Source organism: Symphalangus syndactylus, chromosome 23, assembly GCF_028878055.3.
Source record: "Symphalangus syndactylus isolate Jambi chromosome 23, NHGRI_mSymSyn1-v2.1_pri, whole genome shotgun sequence".
Classification (NCBI taxonomy): domain Eukaryota; kingdom Metazoa; phylum Chordata; class Mammalia; order Primates; family Hylobatidae; genus Symphalangus; species Symphalangus syndactylus.
The window spans coordinates 36,807,576-36,822,500 of NC_072445.2; the positions used below are offsets into that span (position 1 = coordinate 36,807,576).

At 44.9% G+C, this 14,925-nt stretch overlaps 1 protein-coding gene across 2 annotated transcripts in view; it reads right to left on the minus strand.

Annotated features, from left to right (window-relative positions):
• BLTP3A (bridge-like lipid transfer protein family member 3A) overlaps positions 1-14,925 on the minus strand; it is an 87,404-nt gene that overhangs the window by 14,039 nt on the left and 58,440 nt on the right. The window contains exons 9-15 of one of the 2 annotated variants that reach the window (XM_055263814.2): positions 10,103-10,189; positions 9,397-9,567; positions 8,882-9,021; positions 8,342-8,483; positions 7,895-8,088; positions 6,241-7,688; positions 541-737 (exon numbers count right to left, since the gene is read on the minus strand). In XM_055263814.2, coding sequence (XP_055119789.2) covers positions 541-737; positions 6,241-7,688; positions 7,895-8,088; positions 8,342-8,483; positions 8,882-9,021; positions 9,397-9,567; positions 10,103-10,189 — 2,379 coding nt within the window. The remainder of the gene's footprint in view (positions 1-540; positions 738-6,240; positions 7,689-7,894; positions 8,089-8,341; positions 8,484-8,881; positions 9,022-9,396; positions 9,568-10,102; positions 10,190-14,925) is intronic. The other variant, XM_055263815.2, reaches the window with a different exon arrangement.

Genomic DNA, 14,925 nt, shown 5'->3' on the forward strand with positions numbered 1-14,925 from the left:
GTGATCCACCCGCCTCGGCCTCCCAAAGTGCTGGGATTACAGGCATGAGCCACCATGCCCAGCCTAGATACTCTTAAGGGATGATTTCCTAAGTTTCTATTTCAATAAACTGAAAGAACCAGTATAACTTACAGAGGTAATTCCTAAAAGTTTCTCATTTTATTAACAGATAAAAAGCTCCTATTTTCCAGTGACAACACAGGCCAAAAAAAAAAAGACTATAAGCACACTCACACCACTGATACCAACCATGAAACTAATCCTGACTTAGCTATAAGGCTGTAAGACTAGTGCCCTCTCCCTTAGTTTGAATCTCTTTCTGTGATATAGTCAGTTATTAACCAATAACCTAGAAACGTGGAATTAAAACCAAACCCACAAGTCCACTAAAATTTCTCTTTCTCTCTTTTTTTGTCTTGGTTAAGAAAATGTCTATATTATCATCTCTAAGCTCCTCTTTAGCCCTGCCAGTCTGATACAGGCAGCAGAGAGAACCCTTTCTGGACTTCTACAACTTTGCCTGGCTCTGCTCCCACATACCAGACTCCAAGAGCATCACAAAGCTATCACTGCCATCACTGTCCACTGAAATCCGGTCTTCAGGGCCACTGCTATCCAATGAGACACCATCAAATGACTGTTGAGATACTGTCCTCTTCATGGAGAAAAATCGGAGTCGTGCAGCACCTCCACTCACTGGGGCTGCCACCCCCTCATCTGTCTTGGCCATGGGCTCCCTGTTTAAAAAAAAAACAAAAACCACAAATGTGGCTTTGGAGACATGTTTGTTCCCATCCACTTACAATACCCATCCCTTTCAGCTCAGACAACTGGATAAAGTTCCCAATATTGGGAACATACAACTTTGTCATTACCTATTACTGGCTGTAAAGAGATCAAGTCATTTTTCAATCACTGGCCTTTCTGAATCTTTTTATTCCAACATCGCTAACTGCATAGACAGCACTCTCATATCAACATTAAATGTCAAGGTTATTCAAGGTCATCCCAGACTCAGAAGAGACCAGCTACCTACTGCTCTGGTGTTGATGAATGGCACCTGAAGCCACCTGCATTCATTCCATAAGTATTTAGTTGCTTCTGTATGTAAGGCACCATACTAGGCACTAGGCAGGAGTGGGAGATGGATAAACTGATGAGTAAGACATCCCCAGTTCTAGACAACATCAAAGAGGAAAAAGGACAAGGAGAAGAGGATCTAGAGTGGCTTTGTGGTAAGAGATAACATTTGAGGTGGTCCTTGAAGGACTGTGAAAGTGAGAAGAGGGTATTCTATAGGCAAGAAATGGCATAAACAAAGGCATAGAGCCAGAAACAAAAAGAGACTGGTAAGAATAATAGTTCTAGGCCGGGCGCAGTGGCTCACGCTTGTAATCCCAGCACTTTGGGAGGCCGAGGCGGGCGGATCACGAGGTCAGGAGATCGAGACCATGGTGAAACCCCGTCTCTACTAAAAATACAAAAAATTAGCCGGGCGTGGTGGCGGGTGCCTGTGGTCCCAGCTACTCGGAGAGGCTGAGGCAGGAGAATGGCGTGAACCCGGGAGGCGGAGGTTGCAGTGAGCCGAGATCGTGCCACTGCACTCCAGCCTAGGGGACAGAGCGAGACTCCGTCTCAAAAAAAAAAAAAGAATAATAGTTCTGCCCAGCTGAAGCATAGGTTTTGTCAGGGAGAGCAATGGAAGATAAAGTTAAAAAGGCATTAACACAGTGAAAAGAAATCTTTAAGGAACTTTAAATACCACTCTCCCATTTTACAGATGAAGAAACTCCCAAGGTCACAGTTAAAGGTAGAATTAAGAAAAACTCAGGCCGGGCGCAGTGACTCACGCCTATATTCCCAGCACTTTAGGAGGCCAAGGCAAGCAGATGGCTTGAATCCAGGAGGTAGAGACCAGCCAGGGCAACATGGCAAAACCTGGTCTCAACAAAAAATACAAAGATTAGCCAGGCATGATGGTGCGCGCCTGTAGTCCCAGCTACTGGGGGCTGAGATGAGAGGATCACCTGAGCCTGGGAGGTTAAGGCAGCAGTGAGCTGAGATCACACCACTGCACTCCAGCGTGGGTGATACGGTGAGACTCTGTCTCAAAAATAAAAGACTTAAGTCTCCTAACTTCACACTAAGTGATTTTTCACTTTATAGAAAACCTTGAATAAAAAAGTATTTATTAAAATGCTTTGAAAACTATAAATTGCTATATGGCTGTATCATATAGCAATTATGCCACACTTAAGAAGTTCAAACTAAATTCAGGGGGTATGAAGGAAAAGCGTGAAGGTTTTGGAGTAGGGAAATAACAAGATCATACCTATGTTTTAGGACGTTTGGCCTGACTTTTTCAAACAAGCTGGAGAGGAAAAGACTTTCAGTGAGTAATGGATGTCTCATAAAATAAAATAAAATACCACCAATATAGAAATCAACCATACTTTTTATACACTAAAATGTCTTCATGTGGGAACAGACAGGGAAAACTGATGTGAGATTCCCTAGAGCAGTGTTCTCAAAGTGTGGTCCTGGCAGGAGCATCAGAATCAATGGGGAATGTGTTAGAAATGCAAATTCTTGGGCCTGGTGAGGTGGCTCACGCCTGTAATCCCAGCACTTTGGGAGGCCCAGGCAGGCAGATCACCTGAGGTCAAGAGATCGAGACCATCCTGGCCAACATGGTGAAACCCCGTCTCTACTGAAAATACAAAAATTAGCTGGGCGTGGTGGTGCACACCTGTAGTCCCAGATACTCAGGAGGCTGAGGCAGGAGAACTGCTTGAACCCAGGAGGTGGAAGTTACAGTGAGCCGAGATTGCACCACTGCACTCCAGCCTGGGCGACAAAGTGAGACTCTGTCTCCAAAAAAAAAAAGCAAATTATCAGGCCCCATCTCATTCCATGAATGAGAAATAGGGCTCAGCAAACTATGTTTTTGGTTGTTGTTGTTGTTGTTTTTTTTTGAGATGGAGTCTCACTCTATTGCCCAGGCTGGAGTACAGTGGCATGATCTCGGCTCACGGCAACCTCCGCCTCCTGGGTTCAAGCAATTCTCCTGCCTCAGCCTCCAGAGTAGCTGGGACTACAGGTGCATGCCACCACACTCAGCTAATTTTTTGTATTTTTAGTAGAGACAGGGTTTCACCGTGTTAGCCAGCATGGTCTCCATCTCCTGACCTCGTGATCCGCCTGCCTCAGCCTTCCAAAGTGCTGGGATTACAGGCATAAGCCACTGTGCCCAGCCACTATGTTTTAACAAACCCTCCAGGGGATTCTGAGAGAGAAACTATTAAAAAGCACAGACTGTTACAAACCTGAAAGTTTGGCAAATGCATCAACAACTTTAAAAATGTCTGTAGCATTTGACCTAATAATTTCACTTTTTGGTTTTTATTTTATTTTATTTTATTATTTATTTATTTTTTTTGAGACGGAGTCTCGCTCTATCACCCAGGCTGGAGTGCAGTGGCGTGATCTTGGCTCACTGCAAGCTCCGCCTCCCGGGTTCAAGCCATTCTCCTGCCTCAGCCTCCCGAGTAGCTGGACTACAGGCACGTGCCACCACACCCAGCTAATTGTTTGTATTTTTAGTAGAGACAGGGTTTCACTGTGTTAGCCAGGATGGTCTCGATCTCCTGGCCTTGTGATCCACCTGCCTTGGCTTCCCAAAGTGCTGGGATTACAAGTGTGAGCCACCGCACCCAGCCACTTTTTGGTTTTTATTCTAAAGAAAGATTTAGATACGTAAAATATTCCAAAGATTAATGTTCACAAAAATAAGGACATTTCATACAGCATTGGTTCTACCTGAGAAAAATGGGAAACAGACTAAATAACTCCCCAGATATAGGAATGGATCAATAAATTATGATATATCAATTTACTAAAATATAATGGAGCAATTAAAAATCATGTATTCAGCCAGGGGAAGTGGCTTATGCTTATAACCCTAGTGCTTTGGGAAGCCAAGGTGGGAGAGTCACTTGCGCCCAAGAGTTCAAGACCAGCCTGTACAACATGGTGAAACCACATCTCCAAAAATAAAAATAAATAAAAATCATGTATTCATATGCCTAATGAATGGGAAAATATCACAATAAAACATTGAGTGAATAAAGCAGCATGTAACATTGTAGAAATAATATAATCCTATTGTTGTAAAAACTGTATTTGTGGACATTATACACATAACCATCCACAAGTGTACACATGAATGCAGACATACAAAGATTGGAAGAAAATACACCCAAATGTAAACAGTGGTTATCTGTGGATTGTTACAAGTGATTTTTATATTTTCTTCTTTACTCTCTTATTTCCTACATTGTCAACACGATAAACACAAACCATTTTTATAATTAAAAAAATTAAAATTATAGGCCAGGCGCAGTGGCTCACACCTGTAATCCCAGCATTTTGGGAGGCCAAGGTGGGTGAATCGCTCGAGCCCAAGAGTTTGAGACTAGCCTGGGCAACATGGCAAAACCCCATCTCTACCAAAAATACAAAAATTAGCTGGGCGTGGTGGTGCATGCCTGTGGTCCCAGCTACTCAGGAGGCTGAGGCAGGAGGATCACTTGAACCTGGGAGGTCGAGGCTGCAGTGAGCAGAGATCGTGCCACTGGGCAACAGAATGAGACCTGTCTCAAAAAAAAAAATTAAAAATTAAAATTATGACAAAAGTGATCAGAATATGGACAGCCTAGCCCTGTGGAGTATTTACACCTATAGGATAAAAGGAAGAAGAGAGCAGCCAAGGAAAAAGACTCCTTCAGAGAAGTGAGAGTAACTGGGTGGGGTTACAAATACTCAGAATGAACTGATCAGCAATGTTAACTACCACAGAGGAGTCCAGGAGAAGGGGGACTGAGGAAAGGCCACGGGCTTGGGCAGTTAGGAAGTCACTGTTGATGTTTCAAAAGGGCTCATTTCACACATCTTTCTTTTCTCTTTTTCACCTCTGCTCTTTTTCCATCTCCCTTACTTGTCTCCATTTAGAAAAGGCAGCACATTGGGTGATTAGGAGTCCAGGCTTTTAATCCTTGCCCCACCATTCACAAGTTGTGTGATCTTGTGCAAGTTTCTTACCTCTCTGAGCCTCAGTTTCCTCATCTGTGAGATGGGCAGTGATATTAATACTTGCCTTATAGGGCTATTATAAAAATCCAGTGGACCAATATTATAAATACTTAGGACTGTGTCTTGTCAGGCAAAGAAGGCACTCAGTAAATGTTGGCTAGTATTATTATACAACTCAACCCTTGAAGTTTTCCTCTCCTTCCTCCTTGCTGTCTGTCCCAGCAGGTACTAGCTCACCCACAGGCATTAGAGACCCACTTAAGATAATTCACTTAGACAAAAGCTCTAAATGCACTGTTTTCATACCATGGTCTCTAAACCACAAAGTGTTCCAGGAAAGACTTCCCTTAGACTCTATCTTTCCTAAAACCACGAGGCACCCATGGGAAAATCCATACTTTTCCACTCGTCTCACTGTGCATTTCTGTGTTTTCCTGTTTACTCCCTACTCTATCTCTGGCACTTAACACAGAGCCCAGCACACAGAAAGGGCTCACAGGTATTTGTTGAATGGATGGAAATTCTTCCTTCTCTTTTACTCTGACAGACACTGATAAGATACCAGAAAAAACAAGTCCAAAGCCACAGCTTTTCTATTTACAAGATATAAGATATCTATGAGCTCATCCTCTCTAAAGCCTCGGTTTTCCCAGCTATAAACTGGGGATACAAATGTCTGAGGCCACCTTACCAGGCTGCTGTGGGGATCAAATCAAACAAAAAAATTACATGAAAGCCCAGTGAAAATAATATTATATATATGCCATTATTATTATTCTGATATAGCATATTTGTATCAATAATAGTGAAGCAAGCTGGGTACAGCGGCAGGTGTCTATAAACCCAGCTACTTAGGAAGCCAAGGCAGGAGGATCGCGGAGCCCAGCAGTTCAAGACCAGCCTGGCTAACACAGTAAGGCCCGTCTTGAGGGGAAAAAATAGTGAATCAGTGAAAAAGGAGATAATCTGATTCTAAGAAGCAATAAATATAGGCTTGAAAACTGCCCATTAAATAGGCCATTCTATGCATTCTCCTGGACTATATGGTACTTCCTAATCTAGAAATGCACACAGTAAGAGGCCTTAAATCCAATGATCAGAACTAGGAGAAGGAGATGGGATGAGTGAAAGAGGTACAGAACCACTTACTTGGCTGGGGGCAAGGACAACATCTTGTGCATGGTGGAGGTCATTCGATCTCTGCCCAAACTGAAGGCATCCTTAGTCAGGGACACAGCTTCCTTGGTGAGGTCCATGGTGGCATGTAGAGCCTCCTTGGTGGCATCCTTGGTCATGTGAATAGCACTTGACAATTCTCCCTCAATGTTCTTCAAGGGGATGAGCTCACCCTGTCCATTCACAGCAGTTTCACTGCCAGCTGGGGGCTTCAATGCAGCTGGTGAGCTGGAGGCTTGGGTTCTGCTCAGTTTCTTGGTCTGTAGGGACTCTACTGCCTCATGGCCCTTCCCTGCCAGCTGCTGGGCAAGTGGACCTGAGTCCTGCAGTTCTCCATTGCTGCGTGGCCTCTCCTGGGATACATCCTGATTTTCAATGCTACTTTCCTCCAAGACCTTCTCAGGGCTTGCTGGGCCCTGGTCTGATGAGGCATCAGACTTCAGTTCCCGATCCTCTGAAGGAGATAGCTCTGAATCTACGAGGCTAGTGCTATCTGAGCCTGCAGAGTCAGCATCGACAGCACCGGGGGCAGGATGCATAAGCAGAGCCACCTCAGCACTGGGAAAGAGAACTCCAATGCAAGCTGTCTGGTCCTGCAGGGGAGACCCAGTCATTGACTCTGTATCCTTAGTCAGCTGCTCCTGAAGCCTCTGCAGCACCTCCTTCAGGCGAAGCAGAGCCAAGTACTGGTAGTGGTCAAGCCTCACGCGGACATGGGCCGGGGAATGTACAAGTATATGAACATCTGCTACATCCTCCAGCTCTGTCAGAGGCCCTTTGTTGTCCATACCACTACTGCCTTCTTTCAGAATTTCCATGACTTCTGTAAGTCCTGATAAGCTTTTCAAATCATGTTCAGTCTTTGACCGCTGATGGGACATAGAGTCAGGGGCAAGAGCCTCAGACTGGACAGGACTTCCAAAACTGGCTGATGGTTTCAGCCTCCCCTCTGAGGCCAAAAGGAGCTTCCGTGCCTGGGCTTGCTGCCAGCGGAGGGGTAGGCAGGCCCAAATGGACAGGGGGAAGGGGGCTACAAAATTCAAGGTATGGCCTTTGAAGTTTTCTGTTCCCTCAAAGTCCAAGGAGATCTGGGTAAAGTGGACAGACCACAGATCCTGGGAAGCCTTAGGTCTCTGGGGAGGGAGGGTATTAGGCTGAGGCAGGCAGGAATCCATCTGAAAGGCATGATGCACAAAAAGCATGTGCAGAAGGCTAAAGCCACCTGGAACCTTAGGAAAGTGATCATAATTGGAATGAAAGAACTCAGCAGCAGCAAAACCCCGGAAGAGACTCTGGAGGTGTGAACAACTACAATGTGGGGCGTGACGTGTATTGGTGGCAATCATGCCTGACGCAGAGAAGACCAGGGCCTGGGGACGATGCAACTCTGCCCGCTCTCTCTTTTCCAGTGGAAAGGTCACCTTCACAGAGAAAATGAAACACAATTCAGAATGGTCATCTGAGTATCTCAGCATCCCACTATTAATACACATGTAAAAGATCATTTGGGCTGTGAAACTATTTTCTTACTTCCACAAAATGGACAGAGCAAAACCATGGATTACATCCATTGGAAAAATGCAGCTGCGGCTACCAACAGGGGATAAAAGTCACACTCTCCCCTCACCTTCAACCAGAATGCATCTAGTCGGATGTCCAAGTGTTCATCTTTCTGACTTGAATCTTCCAGCTTGTAGATAGCTTTGAACTGCTCCAAGCTGCGGTATAAATCCAGGCAAAAGAGGTTTCCCCAGAGCAAACTGACAGGATCCATAGTAAATGTCAGACCATTTAACTGAATGTAGAGATTAGGACAAGGAACTGGAAAGCAGAGGGAAGAAAAGAAACATCCTGTAAAAAGCAATAGCTAGGCTCTTACTACCTAATATTAACTATATTATGAACAGAGCAAAGGTACACATTTATACAGGGCAGAGTGTTTAACAAAAGTGTGCTAAATTAACTCAAACACTGAAAACTCCTAACAACAAATAAAAATATAAGTAGTGGCCCCAAGGCTGACAAACGGGAAAAGCATGAGCTAGACAGAAAAACAGCCAGCCTAGATACTTACCTGGAAGCTCCTGATTATCTGGGAAGTAATACTCTGTGAACTCAATATGAATGGCAGAGACCTGGGTAGGGAGGTTGTGAAGTTTCCGACTGCAGGAAAGGAGTGTAGATGGCTTTTTACTTGGCTGTCCAGCGGTGGAAACCTAAACAATCACAACTTATTATTAGTATCAACAATCAAACTTAGAGCAGCCCTCCATTTCTGCTTAGGAAGCAGAAAGCCTCTACCATCCCTCTGAAGTCTGTCACAGGGAACACAGTGTCTTTCACACATATTCCAGGCGTTCTCACACCTGCCTCGCACTATACGCGAGTTAGTTTTTTCAGCGGGAGGTTCAAGGCAGAGCATTCACAGTAAAACTGGGGGAATTCTCAAGTCCTGATCTCACCAGCCATGCTCAGAAAGAAACAGACCAAACTATTAATCTTCCCAGAAGTAAAGTAAATAGTCCCCAACTTCCAAAACTTTGTTCATACTGTTCCAGTTGCCTTCCAAGTAAACTGCTCCACCTATTCCAATCATGTTTCCGCATGTCCTCACCTGGTGGATGTCCAGGTCATCCACCCGTACCACCAAGCAGCTAGAGCGTAAGCGGTTCCATGCTGGAGGCCAAAAGGCAGCCTGTCTGCCCTGAGACGGGCTTCTCTCAAGAGGGTTCTTTCGAGGACTGGAAAGAGAATCTAAATAAAAACAAGGTGAGAAAAAGAATCAGATACATTCAACCCTCATTATTAATAGAATAAGGAAAGCAAAAATCCTAAGATCATTAATGTTATATGTAGGAAAGAGAGCTTAACACTGTCTAGCTCCTGGATGAACTCAAAAATGATATTATTCTTAAGACCAAGGCAACAGGCTACTGAATAGAGATGATGACATCAACACTGTGGCTATCCCTGGGGTCAAAGAGGTTTCTGTAAAGAAAAAAGTCACTGATGTCTCTCCATTACATACAGTTGGGATAATTAGCTAGTTCTTGCTTTATCTCCACTGTTATTCAAAGATAAATGGCAAGAGGCTAAGCAACTGGAGTCTTCCAGTTCCTCATAACCCACCTGCTTTTCTCCGAAAGGGAGAGTCTACTCCAAGGTGCCACGGTGGTTTCAGACCCGTCTCTTCATGCCACTTCTCCATTTTGCTCTGAAATTCCATCACCAGCTTCTGGGCCCACTGGCCTCGGGTCTCCATGGCCTCACAGTGGCGTACCCAATGTTTGCAGCTATCACCTGTGCAATGAAGAAGTGAAAAGATTTTAGCCCAAGATCGTGATGAATGTTTCAATTTTTCCTTTCTGTCAGTATAGTCATAGTTCAGAATCTGATTCCTTGCCCACAGTGCAGAAATCTCTAGGATAAGGAAAAATTATCCAATGATAGGTTGCACATTCTTCTGGATTCCATATGTGATTTTTCCCAAAGGCTCCCTAAAGGCAAGCTGTTGACTGCTGCCATATTTGACTATGGACTACTGGAGAGGCTCTAACACTAGTGGAAGTGAGGGGCTGAGAGTAGAATCAAAAGCAATATCTCAGGCACTAGATATCTCCCCTACTCACTTCCTCTCATTACTGATAAAGAATCATCAATAGTGGAACTTGCAAGTTTCCATATGCCCTCTTGAAGAGGGATATTTCCAACACCCCTCTGAGCATGCACTGCAATCTCTGGCAACCTCCTGTTAAGCAGTCAGGGATGAATCCAGGAATCTGCCCTCAATATTTTGGGCTATGCGAGAATTGGCCCCATTCAGAGTTTTCCTAACCTGCCCAGTGGAAAGGGTAATAGTCAAATGCCATCTTGCGGAAGGTAAGCTGCATGGCACCACCCATGAGTCTGTTTGCAGAGACACCTATAAAATAAAAATACAGGTGAATGGCAGTGGAAGGAACAAAGAAGCCAAAACACCACCTAAAGCATGCAGAAGTCCTCTTAACGACCAGCTTCAAAGCCCAGCTAATAACACGGTGCAGCCAAAAGGCCATGATGTGAGGTGATTTGCAAGGCTGAGGCCCTCTTTTGAGTTACAATAGCCAATGGACATGCTCTAAAAGACCCAAAAGAAAGTGTATTCCATTGTCTCTGTAAATGGTTGCCAGATTTCCAGAAAGGCAAAAGAGATCGCCAAACTTGGGATTCAGAAATTACAGTTCTAGGTTTCCCAGACACACTCATAGCCTTGACTGTTTCCCCAATCCTAGTATTATTTTCCCTCAACACAACACATGAAGAGGCAGAAGCCAGATTCCCCCAAAACAATAACCTATATTATTCCCTTTCATATCCTGGCCTCAGAGCTAAAGCCGTGATATTAGACAATGATTATATACTATACATACAAAGTACCACAGAATGCTAAAAACACTACACAAACAGGACATTATAAAATAAACACATAGAATATTATAGGTAAACTGAAATTTTTAGCAATAAGCCAAATCTTACATTATGTTTACCTTGAATTTACATTTAATTCTTACTAAATGAATGAACTTTCCATGTTTCTATCATCTCTTTCCAATTAGACTAAAGAACTGTAAAAGTAGAAACTATTTCTTCTACATGTGTGTATTGCCTGGGTCACCCTATTCAACTTCCAGCCTGTCTCCTACTAGTATATCTAGCATAGAGCCTTGTAAGTAGTAGATGCTCAAAAATATAAGAGAAAACACCACAGAAATGAGTGAAGGGAAATACCATGGAATCCTCTAGGTGTAAGCCGGCATACCTTCAACCAGTAGGGTCATTTCCAACCAATCGACATTTTGCCATACCAAATTCTCCTACCAAGAGAGACCCCTACACAATGTTTCTGTTTCTCAACTCTTCATAATCACCCCAAGTAGGCTTTTAAGATATTTTTTTCCTAACTGCCCTCTCTCCATGAAATTTTAATACCACAAACATATTATGTTAATGTACTATATGTATATATGTGCTTTAACATTTTAAAAAGAATATATATAAGCACGCTCTTTTTATTCATTACTGGGTTAAGAAACACTAAATAATTTTTAAGTTAAAAGTTAAATTAACATTTAAAAAAGATATCAATATTTAACTTCACAACTATATTTGCTAACTTTTAGTTTTATTTATGTATATATTATAATGTCTCAAATTAAATATGCAAATGATCAACTTATATAAATATATAATAGCAATATAATCAAAATTTTAAATATTCTAATTTTTTTTCAGCAAATGAAAAACAATTAAAAATTTTTAATATTTTTTTTTTGAGATAGAGTCTCACTCTGTTGCCCAGGCTGGAGTGCAGTGGCGCTATCTCTGCTCACTGCAACCTCTGCTTCCTGGGTTCAAGCGATTCTCCTGCCTCAGCCTCCTGAGTAGCTGGGATTACAGGCGTGCGCCACCATGCCCGGCTAATTTTTGTATTTTTAGTAGAGACGGGGTTTCACCATGTTGGTCAGGCTGGTCTCGAACTCCTGAGCTCGTGATCCAGCCGCCTTGGCCTCCCAAAGTGCAGGGATTACAAGCATAAGCCACCGTGCCTGGCCAAAAATTTTAATTTCTTAAAATTATTTTTAGTGAACATAACCTTTAACTTTTGCTTGATATGAGAAAATAACTGGCCAGGCACCGTGGTTCATGCCTGTAATCCCAGCACTTTGGGAGGCCGAGGTGGGTGGATCACTTGAGGTCAGGAGTTCGAGACTCAGCCTGGCCAACATGGTGAAACCTCATCTCTACTAAAAATACAAAAATTAGCTGGACGTGGTGGCATACACCTGCAATCCCAGCTACTCAGGAGGCTGAGGTAGGAGAATCCCTTGAACTCGGGAGGCAGAGATTGCAGTGGGCTGAGATGGTGCCATTGCACTCCAGCCTAGGTGACAGAGCAAGACTGTCTCAAAAAAAAGAAAAAAGAAAAGAACTTTTAGAGGAGGAGGTAGAGCAAAATGGCCAAACACACCCCCTTCAGTGATTATTCCCCTAGCAAGAACATCAAATTGAACAACTATCCAGGCTGGGCATGGTGGCTCATTCCTGTAATCTCAGCATTTTGGAAGGCTGAGGTGGACCTGGGCAACAGGGCAAAACTGCTCCCCTTGCCACAAAAAAAATTAAAAAAACAGCTGAGTATGGTGGCGCATGCCTGTAGTCCCAGATGGGAGTCCTAGCCTCAGTCAGGAGGCTGAGGCAGGAGGATACCCTGAGCCTGAGAGTTTGCTGCAGTGAGCCGTGATCGCACAACTGCACTCCAGCCTGCTTGGCAATGGAGCAAGACCTTGTTGCAAAAAGCAAATGAAAAACAACTATCCACACAGGAAATCATCTTCATAAGAACCAAAAATCAGATGAGTGATCACAGTACCCAGTTTTAACATTATATTAAGTAAAGATGCACCAAAGAAGGTAGAAAAGACAGTCTTGAATTGCTGACACCACCCCACCCCCAGCCTCCTGGCAGTGGCCTCACGGCACAGACAGAATCCGTGTGCTTGGGGGAGAGACATCATAGTAATATGGGACTTTGCATTGGAACTCAGTGCTGTCACAGCGGAAAGCCAACACAGGGCAGAATTCTGCCAGTACCCATACAGCATTTAGACCAGCCCTAGTCAGAGAGGAATCATCCATCCCGGAGGTTATTAGAGGTTATTACCTGAGTTCTGGCTAGCCCATCACTGCATGCTAAAGTGCTCTAGGATCCTTAAGAAATTTGAAGGCCGGGCGCGGTGGCTCACGCTTGTAATCCCAGCACTTTGGGAGGCCGAGGCGGGCGGATCACAAGGTCAGGAGATCAAGACCACGGTGAAACCCCAACTCTACTAAAAATACAAAAAATTAGCCGGGCGTGGTGGCGGGCGCCTGTAGTCCCAGCTACTGGGAGAGGCTGAGGCAGGAGAATGGCATGAACCCGGGAGGCGGGGCTTGCAGTGAGCCGAGATTGCGCCACTGCACTCCAGCCTGGGCGACAGAGCGAGACTCCGTCTCAAAAAAAAAAAAAAAAAAGAAATTTGAAAAGCCACAAGGATTGTTCATTCCTGAGCAACTACTGGTGCTATGCTGGGATCAGAGCCGATGGACTTGGGGTGCAAGTGACCTAGTGAGATACCAGCTGGGATAGCCAAAGGAATGCTTGCATCACCCCTCCCACAACCCCATGCAGCACAGTTTGCAGCTCTGGGAGAGACGGCTTCCTTGCACTTGAGGAGAGGAGAGGAGAGGGGCAAATACAGAGGACTTTGTCTTGCAATTTGGATACCAGCTCAACTCTCGTAGAACAGGGCACCAGGCAGAGTCCTGAGGCCCCCATTCTAGGCCTCTAGCTCCCGGATGACATTTCTAGATACAACAGATCCTGGGTCAGAATGGAACCCACTGCCTTGAAGGGATGGACCCAGTCCTGGAAGGATTCACCACCTGCTGACTAAAGGGCCCTTGGGCCTTGAATAGACATGAGCAGCACCTACACAGTATTTGCCGTGGGCCTTGGTTGAGACCCAGAGCTGTGCTGGCTTCAGGTGTGACCCAGTGCACTCTTACCTGTGGTGGCCACAGGGAGAGACTCCTCTTGCTTGAGGAAAGAAGACAGAAGAGAAAAGGGGACTTTGTCTTGCAGCTGGGGTACCAGCTCAGCCATAGTGGGGTAGTGTACAAAGCAGGCTCCTGGGGTCCCCGATTCCAGGCCTTAGCTCCTAGACGACATCTCTGGACCTGCCCTGGGCCAGAGAGGGGCCCACTGCCCTGAAAGGAGAGACCCAGACCTGACAGCATTCACCACAAGCTGACTGAAGAGCTCTTGGGCCTTGAGTAAACATTGGCAGTAGACAGGCAGTATTTGCTGTGGGCCTGGGGCAGTGGTGGTCCTGGAGAGAAATTCCTTCTGTATAAGGAAAGGAAGGGAAAGAGTGGGAAGGACTTTGTCTTGTGGCTTGGGTGCCAGCTCAGCCACAGTAGAATAGAGCACTACGTAGATTCCTAAGGTTCCCGACTCCAGGCCTTGGCTCCTGGATGGCATTCTTGGATCCACCCTGAGCTAGGGGAAGCTCACCGCCCTGAAGGGAAGCACACAAGCCTGGCTAGATTTGCCACCTGCTGACTGAAGACCTTGAGTGAATATCAGCAGCAGCCAGGCAGTGGTCACCATGGGCCTTAGGAGAGACCCAGTGTAGTGCTGGCTTCACATCTAACCCAGAACAATACCAGTGGTGGTGGCCACAGTGTGCTTGTGTCACCCTTCCCCTCGTTCCAGGCAGCTTAGCATGGAGAGACACCGCTGTATGGAGGAGAGTAACAGAAGAGAACAAGAGGCTCTGCCTGGTAATACAGGGAATTCTTGATCTTATCCAAGACCACCAAGGCAATACCTCTGAGTCACAGCACTACTGGGCTCGGGGAGTCCCTTGATGCAGATACAGCTGCAGTGGCCAAAAATTTAGATCACAACACTCAATTCCTTTTGAATACTTTGGGAAGCCTTCACAAGAATGGGTGCGCACAACTCCAGACTGTGAAGACTACAATAAATATCTAACTCTTTAATGCCCAGACATTAACGAACCTCCACAAGCACCAAGACCATCCAGGAAAGCATGACCTCACCAAATGAACTAAATA